The sequence below is a fragment of the Colobus angolensis genome, unplaced genomic scaffold (genome assembly GCF_000951035.1).
Source record: "Colobus angolensis palliatus isolate OR3802 unplaced genomic scaffold, Cang.pa_1.0 Scaffold4, whole genome shotgun sequence".
Lineage (NCBI taxonomy): Eukaryota > Metazoa > Chordata > Mammalia > Primates > Cercopithecidae > Colobus > Colobus angolensis.
This window is the reverse complement of record NW_012117376.1, coordinates 2,708,332-2,731,589: the sequence shown is the minus strand read 5'-3', so window position 1 is coordinate 2,731,589 and position 23,258 is coordinate 2,708,332. Positions and strand designations below refer to the sequence as shown.

At 46.8% G+C, this 23,258-nt stretch overlaps 2 protein-coding genes across 3 annotated transcripts in view; one reads left to right on the top strand and one right to left on the bottom strand.

Moving 5' to 3' along the window:
• The first annotated feature begins 493 nt into the window (after positions 1-493).
• On the top strand, positions 494-11,311 carry DNALI1 (dynein, axonemal, light intermediate chain 1). 2 transcript variants are annotated; one of them, XM_011955289.1, is made up of 6 exons: positions 494-644; positions 1,178-1,323; positions 3,422-3,591; positions 5,668-5,846; positions 6,196-6,360; positions 9,471-11,311. In XM_011955289.1, the coding sequence occupies exons 1-6, from the start codon at positions 498-500 to the stop codon at positions 9,504-9,506; spliced, it is 843 nt and encodes a 280-aa protein (XP_011810679.1). In that variant the 5' UTR covers positions 494-497; the 3' UTR covers positions 9,507-11,311. The 2 variants fall into 2 exon arrangements, with proteins under 2 accessions (XP_011810679.1, XP_011810678.1); XM_011955288.1 differs by lacking the exon at positions 9,471-11,311 and having other exon boundaries at positions 6,196-6,673.
• The window catches only part of GNL2 (guanine nucleotide binding protein-like 2 (nucleolar)), a 29,619-nt gene continuing 17,629 nt past the window's right edge, over positions 11,269-23,258 (bottom strand). Inside the window, 8 exon segments of the mRNA XM_011955290.1 lie at positions 11,269-11,461; positions 12,120-12,211; positions 12,721-12,803; positions 13,298-13,749; positions 18,508-18,621; positions 18,830-18,988; positions 19,765-19,869; positions 20,599-20,727. Of these exon segments, the coding sequence (XP_011810680.1) occupies positions 11,309-11,461; positions 12,120-12,211; positions 12,721-12,803; positions 13,298-13,749; positions 18,508-18,621; positions 18,830-18,988; positions 19,765-19,869; positions 20,599-20,727 (1,287 nt within the window). The 3' untranslated portion in view covers positions 11,269-11,308.

The following is a 23,258-nucleotide window of genomic DNA, read 5'->3' as shown; positions in this document are numbered from 1 at the left end:
CCTCTGCCAGCCTACGGGAGGAAAAGTAAGGCATACAGAAGGATGTTCCTTCAGGAGGAAGCAGCACTAAAAGCACCCTGAATCAAGATGAGTGGGAAACAATCTCAATAAACACATTTTGGGAACAACAACAACAAAAAAACCCTTCAAAAAACCTAGGAACTCCAGATGACTTCCTTTGGGAATTGTCCCTTAATCCTTCTTGAGGAGTCAGGAGATGACTCCTGTTTTTCAGGTGACAAAATTGGGGCACGGCAAAGGTGATCTGCCCACTTCATTCAAATCGCGAGCTAGACGCAGCGCAGGGACTCGAACCGCCCTTTTCCTTGCTTCCAAGAGTACAGGGACGAACCGGTGAGCAGAAGGCCTAAGAAGCCAGGAACAAGAGGTTTCCGCCCAGGAGGCACAGAATGAAACTCGCCGGTTGTTGGCCCCACCCCACTTCGAAGCTCCGCCCAGGTCAAGAAGCGCGGGGGCGGGAGTGAGGGGCGGTTTCCATGGTGACGGCAAACAAGGCCCACACTGGACGGGGCAGCTGCTGGGCTGCTACTCTTGCCGCCGCCATGATTCCCCCCGCAGATTCTTTGCTCAAGTACGACACCCCTGTACTGGTGAGCCGGAACACGGAGAAACGGAGCCCCAAGGTGAGGACGGGGGCTCAGGGGACAAAGCCTCGAAACTCCAATGGGGAAAGACACGTTCCCGCACTGAGGGTCAGCAATCTCAAGGGACAGGGATTGCAGCGACTGGGAGTAAAAGGAATTGGGAAGTCGGAGAAGGAGGGTGAGAGGATTGTATAGGAAGCCCAGATGGTGGTTGTGACCCCAGAGGGCAGATTTAGGATGGGGAAGGAGATCACAGGGAGATGGATGGGGCTCACTCTTCTTCATGGTACCCGGATCCAAGAATAGATGAGGTAGTGATTTCCCCATCACCAGAGATGTGAAAGCCCATGCCTGAGCACATGTGCCAGAAACACTTGTTCAAGCATTGAGTTGGGACCAGACTTCATGGCCTCCTTCAGCTCTGTGACATAATTTCTGCTGAGAAGACCGACCCAAAGTAGGCTAGGAAGAGGGGAGGACTGTGCAGAAGACCTGGAGCAATCTACAGGTTGGGGATGTGTGGAGCTGAGCTCCTGAACCATTTCCTGCCCTCACCTGTGCCTTCATCTCAGGCTCGGCTACTGAAAGTCAGCCCCCAGCAGCCTGGACCTTCAGGTTCAGCCCCACAGCTACCCAAGACCAAGCTCCCCTCAGCTCCCTGTGTCCCAGATCCTACAAAGCAGGCAGAAGAAATCTTGAATGCCATACTACCCCCAAGGTAAGAAAGTAGGAGCAGTGGCTGGGTGAAGGCCTAGGCTTTTGCATCGTGGATTTTGGGAGTGTGGGAGGAGGCACTCTGCCTCTGTTCCTGGCTGGGGTTTTCTCTCAGTATCACAGAGCTCCTAGAACTTACATATGGCTGGATCCTGGCAGGCTGGTGGGAGACCTCTTCTCAATCTACCCTTGTTTCCTGCATGCTGTCACCCAATCTCGTGGCTTTAGATACCACCTATGTGCTGATGGCTCCCAAATGTGTATTTCCAGCCCTGTCCTCTCCACTAAACTCCAGGCCCATATAGTCTTCTACTTCCTCATTATCTTCATGAAGATATCTAATAGACATCTCAAACCCAACATATTCAAACTAAATCGCAATTTCTTCCTCCCCTAGTCTGCTCATCCCCCGTCTTCTGAGAAGTTTTTACTAGGGACTCAAACCACCTTTCGTTCCTTTTGGTCACTCTCACAGCATGTGTCCTATCCTTCATCACATTCTTTTGGCTCCACCTTCAAATTCTTTCCCAAATCCAACCACTTTTCACCACCTCTGCTTCCATCATCTTGCTTCTCGTCACTGGTGGCCACTCGCACTGCTGCAATGGTCTCCTGTCTGAAAACACTGCTTCCACTCTGCTCCTAAAATCTATCCTCCATACAGCCCCTAAGTCATAAGTCAGATCATGCCAGTCTCTGCCCAAAACAAAACTCTTTCATGGCTTCCCATCTCAGACTAAAATCAAAAGTCCTTACAATGGCCTGGAAGATGTGGCATGATCTAGCCTATGATATATCCCTGACCTTATCCCCTGTTATTCTGTTTCTTGTTCACTGTGTGCTGAATCCACAGGGGCCTCACTTGCTATTTCTTTTTTTTTTTTTTTTTTTGAGTCGGAGTCTCACTCTGTTGCCCAGGATGGAGTGCAATGGCGCGATCTCGGCTCACTGCAAGCTCCGCCTCCTGGGTTCATGCCATTCTCCTGCCTCAGCCTCTCGAGTAGCTGGGACTACAGGTGCCCGCCACCACGCCTGGCTAGTTTTTTGTATTTTTAGTAGAGACGGGGTTTCACCGTGTTAGCCAGGATGGTCTTGATCTCCTGACCTCATGATCTGCCCACCTTGGCCTCCCAAAGTGCTGGGATTACAGGCGTGAGTCACCGCGCCCGGCCCTCACTTGCTATTTCTGAAATGCCTCATTCACTCTCCCATCACAGGGCCCTGACAGCTGGTGTTTTCACTGCCAAAGATGTTCTTCCCTTGATATTCTCCTGGTTCCTTTCATTTCTTCACTCAGGTCTTTCTCAGATGTCATTTCTTCCAGGAGGCTCTCCTTGAGAATTCACTATAGCAGAGCACCCCTGCCCAACATGATCTCTTCTTCTTGCATTTTTCTTCTGCAGCGACATGCCTTTTCATCTATTTTTATGTAATAAGTTGACAGCACAGTTTGTAAGGCTATGAGGAAAAGGGAAAACAGTGAAAGAGAGACTGTCATCTCCTCTGAGGTGGAGGTCAAAGGATGGGGATAACTTTTCAGTTGATTCCCTCCCACCAATGATGCAGAAATCCTCTCCCCCATGGCAGTTTTGCCTTCAAACTTCCTCCATGTGATTCCACAACCTGGCCATCTCTGCCACAAGGTTCATTGTGGGGGCCTACACAGGCACACACCTTCACGAACCTCCCTACCCCTGATACACACATCTGCCTCTTTCTCACTCACACAAGATTCATGATGTCCTGTGTTTCCCACCCCATAAGTTGGTGGGTAGTTCCTAATGTTCAGATCAAGCAACAACCCTAAATCGGTCTTCAACATGTTAGGAGGGTAAGATCTGAAATGGTGGGGAATTATTTCACAGAGGCCCGTTGCCGTGGTGGAAATTGTCCACCACCTACCCATTCCCGAGGTCCCTATGGAGGCAGCATAGTGGGTGTGGCTTTGGAACCTCACATCCCAAGGGATGGAGGATTCTGGGTTGGTGGCAAAGCTGCCCCTCACTGCTGCTCAGGCAGAGGGCTCAAAGGGCCCTTTCTGCTCATGTGCTGGGGACCCTCGAGTCAATGGGTTTTGCTCAGTCTTGCTGTGTCTGCCACAGGGAGTGGGTGGAAGACACGCAGCTATGGATCCAGCAGGTGTCCAGCACCCCCAGCACCAGGATGGACGTGGTGCACCTCCAGGAGCAGTTAGACTTAAAGCTGCAGCAGCGGCAGGCCAGGGAAACAGGCATCTGCCCTGTCCGCAGGGAACTCTACTCACAGTGTTTTGGTGAGTGAGCCAGGTGAGGGGTGGACACTACACACCCTACTGCTCCCTTCCCTTCACCCTCAGCACAGATCCAGGCCTGAGCACCCTAGAGCTGGAGCCCATCTCATACTGGAATCCCCTTCTCTCCCCCTGCCTGACCCACCCAGCAACAGCTAACTGCCCTCCTTCCCTTCCCAGTTGAAGGGGGTCAGCCCCTCCACACCTGTGGGTATCTCTCGTCAGGCAGGACCAGAGACTGAGAAAGGAAATAAGACACTGAAACAAAGTATAGAGAAAGAAAAGTGGGCCCAGGGGACCAGTGCTCAGCATACGGAGGACCCGCACCGGCACCGGTCTCTGAGTTTCCTCAGTATTTATTGATTACTATTTTCACTATCTCAGCAAGAGGAATGTGGCAGGAGAACAGGGTGATAGTGGGGAGAAGGCCAGCAAGAAAACATGTGAGCAAAGGAATCTGTGTCACAAATAAGTTCAAGGGAAGGTACTATGCCTGGATGTGCACGTAGGCCAGATTTATGCTTCTCTCCACCCAAACATCTAAAGAGTAACAGATCAGTGTTGCGGCCAACATGTCTTGCCTCCCACCACAGGGCGATTTTTCTCCTATCTCAGGATAGAACAAATGTACAGTCGGGTTTTACACCGAGACATTCAGGTCCCAGGGGCAGGCAGGAGACAGAGGCTTTTGTCTTATCTCAACGGCAAGAGGCCTTCCTCTTTTACTAATCCTCCAGAGCACAGACCCTTCACGGGTGTCGGGTTGAGGGACAGTCAGGTCTTTCCCATCCCATGAGGCCGTATTTCAGGCTATCACATGGGGAGAAACCTTGGACAACATCCGGCTTTCCAGGGCAGAGGTCCCTGCCCTGGACCTCCCTGCACAGCTTTCCGCAGCGCATTGTGCCCCTGATTTATCGAGAATGGAGAATGGCGATGACTTTCACCAAGCATACTGCCTGTAAACATTTCGTTAACAAGGCATATCCTACACAGCCCTACATCCCTTAAACCTTGATTCCATACAACACATGTTTCTGTGAGCTCAAGGTTGGGGCAAAGTTACAGATTAACAGCATCTCAGGGCAAAGCAATTGTTCAGGGTACAGGTCAAAATGGAGTTTCTTATGTTTTTCTTTTCTACATAGACACAGTAACAGTCTGATCTCTCTTTTCTTTTCCCTACACCAGCCCCACCTCTTCTACAAGTCCTCCAGCTGCCAGCCACTGTATTCTTGGCAACTTGAGTTCCTCACCCCTTAGCAGATGTTTGGAGTAAAACGAGAACTTCTATCTGTTTTTCCAAAGATTTCCATAATAAGCATATGCTAATTTTTTAGTCAGAAAGATTAATGCTCAGTATCTACATCCATCCATCCATGAATATTTGGCCCTTGGTCCAGAAAAATATTGTGATTTGTTGTTAACCGACAGACACGAGAGATTTAAGATGCACCTCCTTGAGTGCTGGTGTCAAATGGCTGTCCCCCAGCCCAGTCTCACTGGCTCTTATGGATGACGATCTGCAAACCACCTTCAAACTCTCAGGCAGCTGCAGGGTTTAGCAGGCTTCCCCATCCGTGTGTTGTTACGCTTCGCCCTCCAGGTCAGCATTTATGGGGAGATAGGCGGGCAAGCTCTAGACGTTGCCGTTTCCAGCCTCAAACCAATGCAGCCAAGGGGGCACGCAGGATGTCCCAGCTGCTTTAAAACAGCTGCCATCTTTAAACAGAAAAAGTCAGGTTTTTTCGAATAGTAACCAGTTTTTACCAAAGGCCAGAAGGGAGGGGACCCAGTGCTGTAAACAAACCAGAGCCTCTTGTTTCCTTTGCCCTGGACGACCCAGGTTTGCTGACTCTGTGCTACTCACAAGTGCCAAGTTCAGAGGAGTCACTGCATGGCAAGGCTCTTTGGGCCACTGAAGGCAGCCTCCCTGAGGCCCTTCTCTGAGGCTTTTTACTTTGTCTCCAAGCAAGAACACCCTAATGTCCTTCCCAAGAGGAAGGGTGTTTGCAGTAGACATAGTGCAAGCCCCCTCCCCATGCCCTGTCTGATCTCATGGTGTGTGTGCATTGGAAGATGAGTTGATCCGGGAGGTCACCATCAACTGTGCGGAGAGGGGCCTGCTGCTGCTGCGAGTCCGGGACGAGATCCGCATGACCATCGCTGCCTACCAGACCCTGTACGAGAGCAGCGTGGCGTTTGGCATGAGGAAGGCACTGCAGGCTGAGCAGGGGAAGTCAGACATGGAGAGGAAAGTGAGTGGGGTTTACCGTGACCCTTGGCCCCCTGTCTCTTCTGTAAACCTCAGGGCTATGTGCTTGTCATTCCAGCACTACATTCTGGCCTCCTAAGGTGCTCTCCTGACAGTCACGACACTTGGACTTGCATCACCTCAGTGAGGGACCCCTGGTTGAGTATGATGGCCAGCCTGGTGGTCTTGGCAGAGTTGTCTCCGCTGTGGACGCTCCATGCCAGGCACTGACCTCCCACTGGGTGGCAGTATATACCCTGGCAATGTCTTATGTCCCATGTCCCTTCCACCCAGGCTCACACCATTCCATTCACCTGGCGACATCCCAGGATGACTGGTCATTCTCTCCTCAGATTGCAGAATTGGAGACGGAAAAGAGAGACCTGGAGAGGCAAGTGAACGAGCAGAAGGCAAAATGTGAAGCCACCGAGAAGCGGGAGAGCGAGAGGCGGCAGGTGGAGGAGAAGAAGCACAATGAGGAGATTCAGTTCCTAAAGCGGACGAATCAGCAGCTGAAGGTAATCAACGCGCAGGCTGGGGTGGAGGTGCCCACCGCCCCGAGACCTAGCCCCACGGGCCAGGCATTCGGTTCCTTTTCCATGGCTTTTAAATGTTTGTCCACATGCACTGCCAAAGAATAAAGGAAGCTGACTTTGGTGGTGGGAGAAGGGGAGGGCTCCAGAGGGGGTCTCTACGCTCAACTCCAAATCTCTGAGGCGCCTCAGCTTGGCTCTCCAGTGGAGGATTCTTCCCCCTGGAAAAAAGTTGCCCATCCTCAAGGAAGAGGTGGATATGGCAAAAAGTGAAACTCCGTTCCCCCGGAAGCTGGTATGTTGGGGGAGAGCAGGGCTCCAGCTGGCTTGTGTGGTAGTGCTGTCCCATGGCTGTCTCCTCTGAGGCACTGTTTCAGGGCATAACCAGGGAAGAAGTCAGAAGCAGTGGGCAGCAGGGCCCTTTGAGAGGAAGAACCATTTCAAATCAGAAACTTTCCCCAGGAATGTGGTCGGGGAACCCAGGCATAGGTGCTCTTCCTCGAAGCCCAGTGCCAGCAGTGGTCTTTTATCCAGCTGAGGTCATGGGAGGGAGGGGGCTGCTGGACACAGCTGGGCAGGAGGCCATGCTACCGGCACTGCACCTCCCAGCTGTTTGGTCCAAAGGTTCTCAAAAGGTAGGCCCCAGACCAGCATCATCCTCACCTGGCAAATGAAGCAAGACAAATTATTGGACCCACCCCAGATCTACCAAATCAGAAAATTTGGGGTTGGGGTTCAGCAATGTGCTTTAACAAGGTCTCAGGTGATTTTAATGTTTGCAAAAGTTTGAGCATCACTCTTCTGGAGAGATGGCCTACTGACATCACTCTTCTGGAGAGAAAGCCTACACGTGGGCTTTCTCCCACGGCCCTGGCCAAAGGACCCTGGATGGATCTCCCTCTCCTCCCTAGACTCAGATAGAAACCTTATGGTCTTGACATTGGCAGGCTTGTTAGGTCTACACACCAGCAGGACTGGCCATTTGCAATAAAGAAGGCTTTCTATTAACCACTACTGGAACTTTTCTTGTTGCTGAAAAGTTAAACAAAAAGAAAAGCAAGAAACTTTCATAGCCATAGATGAATCTGTTTCCTTAGCAGCCACTGAGGCTGCTTTCCTTAACTGCCATATTCCTTTTTCACAAGCCTGAGTTCCCCAATTCTTCCTGGATTAGCAACAAGAGCAAACCAAATACCTTACCATATTTCTAACATTTAAAAGCAATCTGGTAATCTCCAGGGTGAAAGATTCTTTAGAAGTGGGCATTTTACTTTTTTTTTTTTTTTGAGACAGAGTTTTGCTCTTGTTGCCCAGGCTGGAGTGCAATGGCATGATCTCGACTCACTGCAACCTCTGCCTCCCGAGTTGAAGCGATTCTCCTGCCTCAGCCTCCCGAGTAGCTGGGATTACAGGTGCCCACCACCATGCCTGGCTAATTTTTTGTATTTTTAGTAGAGATGGGGGTTTCACCATATTGGCCAGGCTGGTCTCGAACACCTGACCTCAGGTGATCCACCTGCCTCAGCCTCCCAAAGTGCTGGGATTACAGGTATGAGCCACCGTGTCCAGCCTTTTTTTTTTTTTTTTGAGACGGAGCTTCGCTCTTGTTGCCCAGGCTGGAGTGCAATCTCGGCTCACTGCAACCTCTACCTCCCATGTTCAAGCATTCTCCTACCTCAGCCTCCCAAATAGTTGGGATTACAGACATGTGCCAGCACGCCCAGCAAATTTCTGTATTTTGAATAGAGATAGGGTTTCACCATGTTGGCCAGGCTGGTCATGAACTCCTGATCTCACGTGATCCGCCCACCTTGGCCTCCCAGAGTGCTGGAATTACAGGCGTGTAACACAGAAAGTGAGCTGTTTTTATTGGCTCAAAACTGCAATTGCAAATAAAGCAGCTTTGCTGTCCCCAGGCTAGACCTACCTACAGATCTGTCCAGTATTATTTTATTGGCTGCCAGAGGAACATAGTAAATAACTCCCAAGTGTCTTAAGCTTTCGGTAAAGAGGGACAGCTCTGGTGGGGTGCGGTGGCTCACACGTGTAATCCCAGCACTTCAGGAGGCCGAGGTGGGTGGATCACCTGAGGTCAGGAGTTTGAGACCAGCCTGGCCAACATGGTGAAACCCCATTTCTACTAAAAATACGAAAAGTAGCTGGGCGTGGTGATGTGCGCCTATAATCCCAGCTACTCAGGAGGCTGAGGCAGGAGAATCACTTGAACCCGGGAGGCAGAGGTTGTAGTGAACCGAGATCATGCCATCACGCTCCAGCCTGGGTGACAAGAGCAAAACTCTGTTCCCCACCTGCACCCCCCCCAAAAAAAGGGACAGCTCTGTATTCACTGGCAGCATTTCTCTAATTAGGTGTCAGGTTGTCTCAGTGGCTGAAAATTTGCTGTTTCTCAAACCTCTGGTCCCAGCAGAACTCCCAGGATGTTAAAGAAGAGAGCCAATTTTTTTTTTTTTGAGATAGGAGTCTCACTCTGTCACCCAGGCTGGAGTGCAGTGGTGTGATCTCGGTTCACTGCAAGCCCCTCCTCTTGGGTTCATGCTATTCTCCTGCCTCAGCCTCTGGAGTAGCTGGGACTACAGATGCCTGCCACCACGCCCGGCTAAGTTTTGTATTTTTAGTAGAGATGGGGTTTCACCGTGTTAGCCAGGATGGTCTCAATCTCCTGACTTCGTGATCCGCCCACCTCAGCCTCCCAAGGTGCTGGGATTACAGGCATGAGCCACTGTGCCCGGCCAGAGAGCCAAATATTTAACTTAGTAGACATATTCTGGCCTGAAATCTGAGCCATGAAAAGCCCTTACAACAATGCATTCAATATCCTTGTCAATGCTTTATATCATACCCAGAGCCATTATTGTGTGGAAACCAGGACAGCTCTGGCATCTCCTCATGTACTAAGACTGTATGCCAAGCCAGAAACTAGCTAATCTAGAAAATATGGATTTGGGGATCAAGGGGAAAAAGAACGCTTGGAGTGACAGCATTTGGATTATTCTTCCCAGACTTTTATCACCTCTTAGCTATTTGTATCAGGCTGCAAGTTTCAAGTATTAATGGAGTTTGTTTTTGTTTTTCAGGCCCAACTGGAAGGCATTATTGCACCAAAGAAGTGATAATTTCCACATGATAATTTCCAACAAGACACTTGGGAGTTATTTACTATGTTCCTCTGGCAGCCAATAAAATCATCATAAGCCCTTTGTAATAAAAAGCTAGTTTCCTGAGGGAACAAGCTATACCTTCCCCTAACCACCACCTAGGTATTTGTCAGAAGTCACACTATTGCTCCAATGTCATGAAACACCTAAGGTCTGCCAGCCAGGCTCCTGGCTGGGCAATGGAAGATGGTGTGGCCCTGTTAGTCTAAGTGTGTGGCTTCCTAGTCAGCCTTGGGATCTGCCAGCTCAAATTCTAAGAAAGTAACTGCTATCTTGTCATCACTCTATACCAATACTTACTTCTGGCCAAATGAATCTGCTTCTCTGCTCCTCAAACTTTTAGTTCACAATTCATCTTCTACCTTAACTTGGGCTTCCTGCGCCTCTGGCCTTCCTTATTTAATGTCTTCTTATCCCTGCTCGAATGCATTTCTAACTCATTTTGGAGCTTTGGTTTTCTAATGTATTATCCACACTTGCCAGTCAACTGAACCCCTTCCTCCTCGGTTTCAGACTGCCTACGTTAGGAAACGATGGCAGAGTCAACCCTATGGCTTTGGAGAAAGTAAATGTTTGCCAGAAGGGAATACTAGTCACAGTGGCCTTTGTGAGTTGTCTGCAACTCAGCTCTTCCCCCAGCACCGATCTGTTCCCCTTATCCTGCAGAAAATCAAGCCCTGACTCTGCACTCCCCTAAGTAGTGATGTTAATTAACAACTGAAGAGGTAACCAAATGCAGGTCTAATAACTAATGATTGGAGTATGGCTGCTAGACAACTGCATTTTAGTATTTCTCTTCCACTCTCCTGGTTTTGTAGACCCAGAAGACTGAATGAGTGACATAAATCTTTAGTTCGGGGCAAGGCAGGATGGGCTAGGGTGGTAAGCTGGAGAACTTCCACCCTTCAGTTAGGCTGCACAAGTAACATTACCTAAAAGGCACTAATATGCTCAGCTTCCCCGGAAAGAGGTGTGAGAAGGGACTCTCCTTAGCAGAGCTTCCATCTGTCATCTGTCTTGGGTCCAGTGAGCTTCAAGGCTCACAATGGAAGCACTGTTGTTCCCCCAGAAAAGCTGTGTTCCCCAAGCTGAACACACCATACACATTCTCATCTGGAATCTAAGGGGCAGCTTTTACCCTGATCCAGTATCCTGAGGAATTTTAAGGCTCTACTGAAATGACCCGCCTGTGTTGTCATTTCCATGGGAAAGAACTCTTTCCACGAGATCTGCTAGTTCCAGGACTCTACGACAGGAATGTATGTGTCGTAAGTGGGTCCACTTCACAGACTCATTGAGGCAGAAATTACTGTAGCTTTCTCCTATTTCGTCCACACCCAGCCTTCTTGTATCTCAAAGCCCAGGCCGTGTACACTAACGTCCTTGAAATTTGCAGTTCAGTATGCTTCTATTCCAAATCACTCATTACCAATAAAAAAGAAATACCACCCTTTCCATTTTGTAGACCTCATCCCCTATTTCTGTCAGACATTTATATGACAGGGTGACTGTCATATAAGGTGACTGTCATGACCTCTTAGTTCATCCACAGTCTACCTGAAGTGCTAGACTTTCAGACTCTTATCACTGAAATCCTTAAGGGTGAGGAGGCTTTATTTCCCTAGCACTGGTGAAGGGCTTCAACTGTCAAACCTCAGAACAAATGCATTATGGCCTTAGAAATGCCAATGGGGCAGGAAGAAAACACGATTTCTAATTGCAGGTTTTTGTATAATTTAATAAAAACCTTTTAAACATTACTGCTTTTGTCTGAATTTTTTGCGTTTGTGTTTCTGTCCCTCTGAGTCATTGGTCTTCTTTTTGTTCCTGTTCCTATTTTTCACGTTGTGTGTTTCATAGTAGCGCACACCAACTTTTTTCGGCCGTTGCTGCCGTACTGCTCGCCTCCGCTGTAAAAAATGGCAAGAAAAGATGAAGGAAAAAAAAAAAACCCTGAAAGTCATTCACAAAACAGGAGTCTCTGCTTCTCATCTCTGTGTTCTATTCCCCGTGCTGCCTCCACAGCTACTGGAAGCAGTGCTAATGAGGGAGGGCTCCCCCTTAGACCTAAGGTTACTCTTCCATTGTGACTTATGAATCTCCAAGTTACAAATCCACGTGATCCAACCCTTATCCAATGCGAGAATCTGTTCTGCATCACTCCTGACAAGTCCCCTGCAGCAAGACAGAGCGCTGCTAACCACTCCCCTCCCCAGAAGGCCCTCTCCAGCTCTGAACAGCTCAGCTCCAAAGCTGTCCTTCACAGAGGTCAGTGATCTGCCCAAAACAGATCTGCTCATCGGGTCATTTCCCTTGGGACTAGAAAATGACTCCTCTAGAGGACAGTCCACCGGTGTGAAGATGTTGATTAGAAACTCCTAAAACATATGACATGGACTCAAGGACTTTCATCCAGCGGGCCAGCCCCGACCCTATTTATCTGACCCTCTAGGTCAACGAGGACTGGGGTTCTTGGGATTCAGCTCTAGACCATTTGTTTCAGTGGGTCTTGACAACTGGGGTTCTATTTACTCTACTTGGGCCACACTTAAGACCTACAACACTTACTTCTTTTGATGTAAGCGCCCTGGGAGCTTTATTTGAATGTTCCTGTTCCTCTTCCCTTTGTGCCTTCCGCTTCTTTCCCTTTTTGGAAGGTGCTGGATACGAACGATACACAAACAGGAATTTTCTACTGAAAATTTGTCTATAAACCCAATGGTGGGAACAAGCTTGATGTATCAGAAGGAGGTCACCCAATGTGGACAGAGCAGGTGAGCAGAGTGGTGAGTAAAGCAGGCCAAGGGGAGGCCACCAGGTCAGGATGTCCTGAGCCATGCTCTCAATGTGGAAGCTGATGGTCAAATGGAGGAAAGGATAAATGCAGGAAACACGCCCTCTTCTTTGTCTGTGGACCCACCCTTGGATTCTAAGGTTAATGATGAACCCTTTCTAGGAAGTTTCCTGAATTGTCAATTTAATCCTAAAAAATGTGCAGAATGAAAAGTGGATAATTCAATTTGCATAACAGTATGTAAATTTAAAGTAATCTGCCAGATATGACAAACATTTATGTGGATGACTGAGATAATTTGGAGACTGAACTTAGGTTTCTCAAAACTCTAAAGATGCAAATTATATCTAAATGATTGAAATAATTTATCTTCACCTGTATCATCTACATGTTCTTCCAGCGTTTTCCTTTGTTCTTCAGGTTTTGCAAATATCTTTTCACTCAGTCCCTTGGATATCCTGAAACAGAAAAGCAAAGTAACATTCCTCCTCTCACTCCCCTGCATCACATGCTGACCTGGAGACCTGCGACAAACTCACAGACTCAAGAAACCCCACTCCTATCCATGTAGTTATCACCAGTGGAAGAAGTCAACATCCAACATATTTGTAACTCCCTGGGTGTTTCTAAAGCTTCTCATACTGCAGGCAGCTGAATTTTACAAAATTTACAGCTCACTTTTTTAAAATGGCAATAACAGCCAAATGTGGTGGTGCACACCTGTAGTCCCAGCTACTTAGGAGGCTGAGATGAGAGGACTGCTTGAGCCCAGGAGAGTGAGGTCAGTCTAGGCAACAAAGCGAGACCCCATCTCAAAAAACAAATAAACAAAAAACCTAATCAAATAAACAAATGGCAATAACCCCATGTAAAAATATGGCTCCAGTACTCATGGCAAATTTTTGGGAAAGGAATGAATAATCTGCAATTTGTGAGAAGATGAAAATATTACCTGACTGCTGAAAACTTTTTGGCTTTGGCTTTGTCTAGAAACTTCTGATATTTGGCAATCTTCTCATCCAGGGCTTTAATAACGGCTTTGGTGTCATTTCCCACATGTTCCTCCTCAGGCTCCGAGGAAGACTCTTCTGCATCATCTCTTTGTTGCTCCTGTTCCTCCTCCTCTTCATCAGAAAAGCTCTCAAGCTCTTCCTCAAGATCTGACACCTCCACAGGAACCAGGTCATCTCCAGAAAACTGAGGCACCACGTTGATTTTACCAAAGTTCTGCCGAACCCGTGTGAGAATCTGCTGCATCTCTGTGTTAGTATCACAGTGACTGTTCTCTTCTGTTTCTTCCTTAATGACAGATTCTGACCCCTCACCTGCAGTTTCTGTGACTTCCTCTCCTGGATTCTTTTGGGCTGCTTCTGGGACAACTTCCAGAGATGGGGAGGGTGGAAGCTATTAAAGGGTGGAAATGGGGGAGAGAAATAGAATCAGAAAATGAAAAATGGAATTTCTGAACTCACACCTTGCTCTTAAACAGTCCTCTTCTCAGGACTAAGGGAAGGTATTGAAAACACCCAAATTTGAGTCATTTCATTAATCTATTTTTAAACCAATGTACATTGAGCCCAGGGACCAGTACTAGGATCAAAGGAATATATATGTAGTTCCATAGGATGAGCCAACTAAGACTATTTAAACCATTAAAACCAACCAATGATTTACCATAGACAAGCAAGGCTCCCTAGACCTTCCAAAGGGAATTGCTGATATAAGCACATGCAAAATCAACACACACAACTACATAAAAACGAAGGCCGGGCTGGATGTGAAAGATTAGAACAGTACTCAGAGAGGCATTTGAGGAGGTCCTCTGATTTAAATGTATCCCCCAAAATTCATACATTGGAAACTGGTATGGTTTGGTTGTGTCCAAATCTCATCTTGATTTGTAGTTCCCATAATCCCGTGTTGTGGGAATGACCCGGTGGGAGGTAACTGAATTATGGGGGTGGGTCCTTCCCATGCCGCTCTTGTGATGAATAAGTCTCATGAGATCCAATGGTTTTATAAAGGGCATTTTCCCGGCACACGCACTCTTGCCTGATGCCATGTAAGACATACCTTTGTTCCTCCTTCACCTTCCGCCATGATTGTGAAGCCTCCCCAGCCATGTGGAACTGTGAGTCCATTAAACCTCTTTTTCTTTATAAATGAACCTGTCACAGGTATTTCTTCATAGCAGTATGAAAATGGACTGATACAGAAACTTAATGCCCAATGCAGCAAGTGTTGGGAGGTGAGGCCTAGTAAGAGGTAATTAGATCATGAGGGCTCCACCCCCATGAATAGACTAATGTGATCTTGGGGGTAGATTAGTTATTTTAAGAGTGAGTCTGTTGGCCGGATGTGGTGGCTCATGCCTATAATCCTAGCACTTTGGGAGGCCAAGGTGGGCGGATCACAAGGTCAGGAGTTCAAGACCAGCTTGGCCAACATGGTGAAACCCCACCTCTACTAAAAATACAAAAATTAGCTGGGCATGGTGGCATATGCCTGTAATCTCAGCTACTCAGGAGGCTGAGGCAGGAGAATCATTTGAACCCAGGAGGAGGAGGCTGCAGTGAGCCGAGATCGTGCCACTGCACTCCAGCCTGGGCAACAGAGAAAGAATCCAACAAAAAAAAAAAAAAAGGAGTGAGTTTGTTATAAAAGCAAGTTTGACCTTCTCTTGCTTGCTCTTGTCCTCCCACTTTCCATGATGGGATGACCCTAGTCAGATGCTGGTGCCTTGATACTGGACTTCCCAGCCTCCAGAACCATGAGCCGAAACAATTTCTGTTCATTATAATTACCCAGTCTGCAGTATTCTGTTACAGCATCACAAAACAGACTAAAAGAGGAGGCATCTTGAAGCAAGAGTATAAGGTAAGGAGGGGGAGCTCTGTGAGTGAAGAGTTCATAAGAGCACTAAGTCTGGGGACCCTGAAATGACTGGCCTGCTTTAAGTAACTGCAAAGACAAAAATGTGCCAAGCTTTCTACTGGTGTTTCACATGTATAATATCATTTTATCCTTGCAACAAAAACTCACAGAACTTAAAGTGATGTTCTCAAGTCAAAAGTGGCCAGGCAAATCACTAAATAAGTACAGAACTATAAAATGCAGGAAATCACACACAAAATTTATATATACATTTTTCTAGGAAGGGCAATTTTTGGCTTTCAGTTTCTGAAGGGTTTCTGCCCTCAACCAAAAAGAGAAAAACAGAATCACAGAGTAAGGCACATGATAGTGAAACTGCCTCCGAAGGGTTGACAAGAAGTACCTGCCAAGTTCTGGACAGAAATTACAATTAAGCACTAATTAGGGGGCACTTTGGCCCATATCCTTGTTGCTAAAAGTACCGGAACACTAGGTACTGACCATTTGCATCCCCACTGTCCCTACAGATAGGATTTCTGACATTTGGGTCATAAGACTACGTAAGAACTGATGTGCGTCCCCATTGTTCCTACAGGCAAGATCTCTGACATTGGAATCATCCGGTTTTTGTTTAAGGATTGTTTACAATGTTTTTTCAGATCCCTATTTCCAGCAACCAGTTTGAAGATCCCCAGAGAAATGGGATCTGCATGAGAACACAGCTTCTTCATCTCCCTGTCCCGTGACTTCACCCTGCACTCTTCATCCAACCAATGATCCTCACTCCAGCCTACTCCAAAACCCTTTAAAAACCCGAACCCCAAACTCTTCGTGGAGATGGATTTCAGGATTCTTCCCATCTCCTCCTTTGGTGACCCTATGATTAAACTTCTTTCTCTGATGCAACCTGGTGGTGTCTCAGCGTATTGACTTGCTGTGTGCACTGGGCAACAAATCTATTACAGTTACAACAGTTCTTAAGAATTATCTGAACTACTTACCTACACTTACTGACTAGATATGGAGGAAGGGCTGAAGACAATGCCAGTATTTCCACAGGGTCCCAAGAGAGCAGGGATACAGACATCCAGAATGACCCTAGAATTCAGCTGCCAACTCAAAACCCTCCAACGGTTATCCACCATGACACCCTCCCCTGGCCCATGACATTCCAGCCACAGTGACCTCCTTTCAGCATCAGGACACACAGAGCACACTCTGCCCCAGCTGCTCTGGATGCGCTGTTCCCCTTGCCTGGAACATTCTCCCTAGACACTAGCATGGCTCCTGTCTCATATTAAGGGCTCTGCTGAAGTGCCACTGCCTCAGAGGCCTTCCCCGGCCACCCCACACAAAGTACTCCTCATCTCCCCCAAACCCCTTCGCCTGGTTTAGTTTTCCTCACAGCATGCAAGATTTCCTGACATTATATATTTATCTGCTTACTGCCTTCCTGTGATATAAATACCACACTTCTTGGCACAGAGCTCCTAAGACCCTTGGAATTTCCCAAGTGATGGGTATCTTTTGTTATTGGTTACAAGCCCCTTTCCACCACACCCGAGTTGACGCTAATGTGGTGACTCATGGTGGACCCCTAGATAGCTTCAGGATGGGGGATGCGCTGGTCACCAGAAAGACCAAGCCGTTGACCACATGGTTGGTGCTTTCAGCCACTCAGAGGTGAGAAGGGAGACCAGAAATTAAGCCTATCACCAACTGCCACAGATTTAATCAGTCATGTCTGTAATGAAATCACCATAAAAACCCCTACATGATGGAGTTTGGAAAGCTCTGGGTTGCTGAACACATCAATGTGCCGGGAGGGCACGGAAGTTCTGTCCCTCTTCCCCATGCCTTACCCTGTGCACCTCTTCCATTGGCTGTGACTGAGTTTCATCCTGTATGATACACTGTTAATTGTAAACACAGCACTTTCCTGGGTTCTGGGAGTCCTTCTGGCAAATTATCGAACTCCAGAACCCTAGAATTTGTCGTTACCTGGGCATAAATGTAGATAGCCCACAGCTGCCATCTGAAGCAGGGGACCTAGTCCTTAACTTGTGGGGTCTGTGCTGACTCTGGGAGTTAGTGTCATGACTGAACTGTTGGGACACTCACCTGGTTTCTGGAACTGCAGAACTGGTATGGAAAAAAAATATGTATTTGGTGTCAGAAGAAACCACACACTCCCTTGCTGGAATGTATGTGCAGGACAGCAGCAGCCTGTCAGTTTCTCACCACAGCACCACCAGTACCCAGAAGAGTCCGTGGCCAATAGGAGACACTCAATATGGGATTGTTGAGTGAATGTATCGGTGAATGAATGAATGAATGAATGATGCAATACACATGAAGAGGGAGAGAAACTTTTACTTGGTTGTCTGATGGTTTGGTCAGGGAGAAGGAAGAAAGTCAATTAAGCTCAGTTTCAGGCGTTCTTTTTTTTTTTTTTTGAGACAGAGTCTTCTCCTTTCTCACTGGATCACAGGCTTTTTGAGGGCCAGGGCTGTTTTTCATTCCTATATTACCTGTGCCTGGCATATAATCGATGCTAATAAATGTTTCTTAAACAAATGAATCTTAGCAATGATTCTGTTTTTTAAGCATAAGAAAAGATACAGGTACCAGAAGATCACTTATTATTTAATGAGCCCTCTTTTTATAAGGCCCTGAAGACTAGTATCTAAGCTTGGTCTTCTCTCATATGTCTATTTATTAGTCTCCAAATGCACCCCCTAGCAAGGCCATGGCACTGGCACTCTAGAATGAGAGAGGGTGGAGTGATCGCCGTGGGCCAGCACTGGCTCCCAAACAGTGCTTCACCCTCAAAAAAAAGTTTTTTTTAATTTTTTTGAGATGGAGTCTCCCTCTGTGGCCCAGGCTAGAGTGCAGTGGCACGATCTTGGCTCACAGCAACTTCTGCCTCCCAGGTTCAAGCAACTCTCCTGCCTCAGCCTCCCAAGTACCTGGGACTACAAAGCGTGTGCCACCACGCTGGGTTAATTTTTGTATTTTTAATAGGGACAGGGTTTCACCATATTGGTCAGGTTGGTCTCGAACTCCTGACCTTGTGATCCACCCACCTCGGCCTCCCAAAGTGCTGGGATTACAGGTGTGAGTCACCGTGCCTGGCCCCAAAAATATTTTTATATATTTAAAAAAATAATAAAACAAGAGACACTGCACCTGAATGAAAACATGCTCTATGAAGAGAGGCAATCACAAGCTACTCCAAATCTAGGTTAGGACCCATGCTCCCCAGAGGTGGGCCCATCCTGCTCTTACCTGGGGGGCCACAGGTGGCTCTGCATTGGGTGGCTTGACAAAGAAAGGAATCCGGCCCCTCTGCCAGTCATTGAGGACCATTTTACCCACAGTCTGCAAGTCGGGCTCTCCACCCTGAAAGGTCACGAAGAGATTCCCAATTAAATTCAAAGGACCAAAACCACCTACCACTTTGAGGGTATTTCAGTTGTCCCAGGGGTTCATCATCACTTAAGTGACAAGTTTCACAAGGTTCATACATGCATACCAAAAAAAGGCCCATATCATATACATATATGCCTGCAACAGGTATCAGTCTAAATTCTCACAAACGCTGGCTCACCTTTAGTAACTTCCCAGTCCGGAAAGCGAGCTTCTCAAGAAAGTCCTCAGCATTCTCCCAAGAATCAATCTTGTATGTTTTGCTGATATATTCTGGCTTTGCTCGTTCAAGTACAGCACCAATGTGTTCTTCAGGACTCTTAATTTTTTCCACTTGAACCTAAATGTTAATAGGAAATCTCCCATTTACAAACTTTGCTGTGGAAGCAGTGAAGTTCCCACTGTCCTTTGCAGCACTATTTGAAAATAGATTTCAACATCACAAAGCTAGTGGAGACTGGCAGGAGCCTGTCTCTGAGGTGGCTAGACATGGTCGGCTGCAAGGAGCACTGCTGAAAGCTGACCATAGCCACGGAGCCCAGAACTCAGCTTTAATCCCCACTCACCACAAACTAACTGTGTGGCTGCCACAAACAGTTTAAACTTGGAATGCTTCATGTTACTCACTTGCAGAAATGGTTAAAAGCCTGCCCATCCCAGGACACAAAAAGGATGCAATAGTTTAAGAAAGGAGAGGAGGAATGTGCACAGGATGTATAGCCAGAAGCATGGTCAAGGTTAAGTGGAACCATTTACAGTTTTCGGTCATACTCAGAAACAAGTGAGGAAATGACTGGGTTCCAAAATGACTCAACCCATAAACCCACGAAGATGAATTATTGCTAAGCATAAACAGGCCCTGCTTCCCTTTGGATCCTGTGTGTAAACTACAAACTCTTTTGTGGCATGATATTGACCAGATATGCCCATGGTTCCACTAACTCCTCAAACAGCTTATGCTGAGAGGCTGCCCTGCTCAGCATCATGTTCCTAAAGTTTGATCAGACAGGCTGGCCCCAAACTGCCTTCTTAATGAGTAAAAAGGAAAGGTATCCAGGGTTCCCTACAGAACACTCCCCCGCAAACACAAACAGCCTATCGGGGCCAAATACTCACAACTCCTTTTAGCACAATGTCTGTCTCGGAGTCCTCAGAGGGGTAAACCACACCTGGACAGTCAATCAGGAATATCCGACGCATCAAAGTAATATACTGCCAGACCTGAAGTCAGAAAAAAGTCAGAGATGTCCTGTATCCAACACTAAGAGTCTAATTTCACAAACCCCTGATGCTCATGTATGATGCTGGAAAGAAGGAAGGGGTGAGTCAAAGGAAAGCAACCTGCTAAGTAATTAAGCTACTAACTCTCTCATCTGTGCGGTGCACAAGATACTTCCACTAAGTGTAAACTATAGTTTCCAGCAGCTAAGAGTCTAAAAATAACGCAGAGACAGGATTTCTATCTAGTATTGTGCAATTATACCCAGTGAACCTTTCCCTGAGTTTTAAAAGTACTCTTGAGGGCTTAGTACTGCTTGATCTCATTGCCTTTAAGCAAAACCATGCTGTTCCCCACTCTGTGTTGTAGGATATGACCCCCAACTTTCAGAACCTACCCTAAGGTTGAGGCTTCTTAACCCAGGCATCAAATATTCTTGGGTTAGTTTTGTTTATCAAAATAAAAGGCTGGAGTGACCATTTAAAACAGATTTAAATATGAATCACATTAACCAACACACGCCAAAGCCACACGGTGGCACATAAAATACTCTCGGTCTTATGAAAGTGGGCAGAAACAACTCTGATACGTTCCAAACTATTATATGGAGAGCTAAACTCCTAATGGTGGTCTGCATTCAAGAGAAGCAGAGAGAAATCAACAAGTCCTAACCAATCACCCTCTATGAAAATAAAATATGCAGAGGTAAGGTCACCCTGCGCCAAACATACCTTCGTTTCACCTGCAATGGGAGCCACGTTGCAAACTTTCTTAGAACGCAATGTATTTATCACAGAACTCTTGCCAACATTTGGATAGCCAATAAACCCAATGCTGATCTGTTTCTTGTCAGTGTGCAACTGTTCAAAGAGAGAACACACAGCACATACATGCAGTCATATGTATCCCTTTGGACAAGCAGGTTGTATTACTTTGTTAATACCAAGAATACAGTGCAGAGCTGTTGATACAACTTGATCTGAAGCCTAGATACACACCACCTACATAATCTGAGTGAGCTGGATACATAAGCTTATTAATAAATCAGAGGTGAGTCATTTCCTCGGTCATGCATGTGAAATTATCCTTGTATGTGTTAAGGTTAGAAGTATGTAGGTCAAGAAACAAAAGAAGGCAGTGGCTCATGCCCGTAATCCCAGCAGTTTGGGAGGCTGAGGGCGGATCACCTGAGGTCAGGGGTTCAAGACCAGCCTGGCCAACATGATGAAATCCCGTTTCTGCTAAAAATACAAAAATTAGCCAGGCATGGTGGTGCATGCCTATAATCCCAGCTACTTGGGAAGTTGAGACAGGAGAATCGCTCGAACCTGGGAGGCCAAAGTCGCAGGGAGCCAAGATCATACACTGCACTATAGCCTGGGTGACAGAGTAAGACTCCAGTCTCAAAAAAAAAAAAAAAAGAAACAAAAGAAGAAAAATAGCCTGCTAGTCACTGATTTAGGACAATGCCATCTACTGATAAAATATCTTCAGGAAAAAGAATCTGAACAGATTCATCAACTGGAAATGCCACAACTCACCCCTCCTTTTCTTTGCATAATACATCTGCATTTCCACTGCCAAAAATAAATAACAAAAGAAAAAAAGCAACCTTGAAAGTTAGACTACTGGGCGAAAGTCTCGAGAAGTCTTCCTGCTATCAAGAAGAGGGCCTACAAACGAATGGAGGCTTCTGATTAAAGATGGTGGACTGAACATACATGCTAACCCCGTTCCCTCATCAACTCCACTAGAATGACAGCAGTGGACATTAACACTTTTAAACCAACAGAACCAAACATACTGAACCAGAGAATAGGATGGAGATGAGACAACGAAAACTAAAATGATGCTAAACAAAATACTAGATGCTTAAAAATAGTATCAAACTTGGCCTACTACAAAACATAAAAGCTAAGTGGTTGTAAAGACAGAAAAACTAAAGATCCAGCAATAATAATGACAATGAATCATAGAGAGCCCTGGGAATTGGTGGTGGATCCCCCTTAAGATAGGGCTGAAAACAAGGACCAGCAGATAGTCTGCCAAAGCAGCCACACTTCTCCATCCCCTCCCTCATTCAGCGTGGGCACACAACTTCTTTACTCTCAAAGAAATCCAGGGCCTATGAAATAGGCTTTTGGATTTTTTTTTTTTTTTTTTTTTTGGAGACGGAGTCTAGCTCTGTCGCCCAGGCTGGAGTGCAGTGGCGCGATCTCGGCTCACTGCAAGCTCCGCCTCCCGGGTTTACGCCATTCTCCTGCCTCAGCCTCCCGAGTAGCTGGGACTACAGGCGCCTGCCATCTCGCCCGGCTCGTTTTTTGTATTTTTTAGTAGAGACGGGGTTTCACCGTGTAGACCAGGATGGTCTCGATCTCCTGACCTCGTGATCCACCCGTCTCGGCCTCCCAAAGTGCTAGGATTACAGGCTTGAGCCACCGCGCCCGGTGGCTTTTGGATTTTTTGAAATGTCACATGTTTGAAAGTATCTGTAATCTTTAGACTTGAAAGGGATCCTGGATTTAGAGATAACAACAGTATTCCTAGAATGATTAATTGAAAATGTAAGTATTAAATAGTGAGATGCCCAGTCTACCACTCCCTTTGAGTTTCCAGAACTCTAGCAGCCAGGATTCTATATCCCCAGAGCTACAGACTAAAAGATTCTCTTCTGGGGAGACTCACAAGCCCAAGAAAAAAAAAGACCTACAGACACTGGTATCTATAGGATGTCCTCCCAACAAAAAATCTGGGTCCCGGCCAAGCACAGTGGCTCATGCCTGTAATCCCAGAACTTTGGGAGGCTGAGGTGGGCAGATCACTTGAGGTCAGGAGTTCTAGACCAGCCTGGCCAACATCATGAAACCCCAACCCTACTCAAAATACAAAAATTAGCCGGGTCTGGTGGTGCTTGCCTGTAGTCCCAGCTACTTGGGAGGCTGAAGCAGGAGAACTACTTGAACCCAGGAGGCAGAGGTTGCAGTGAGCCGAAATCGGGCCACTGCACTCCAGCCAGGGCAACAGAGCAAGACTCCACCTAAAAAAAAAATAAAAATAAAAATAAATAAATAAATAAAATTTGAGTCCCTATTAAATCACCCTACAATGAAGTCTATCAGTCAACAAGGCTACTCCATGGAGAAAGAGGAGAACCTATCAGTTTTTTAATGCCTTAATTTTTTTTTTTTGAAACAGAGTCTTTCCTTGTCACCAGGCTGAAGTGCATTGACACAATCACAGCTCTCTGCAGCCTCAGCCTCAGCCTCCTGGGCTCAAGCAATCCTCCTGCCTCAGCCTCCTGGGTAGCTGGAACCATAAGTGTGCATCACTATGCCTTGCTAATTTTTTTCTATTTTTTTTTGTAGAGATGGGAGTTTTGCCATATTGCCCA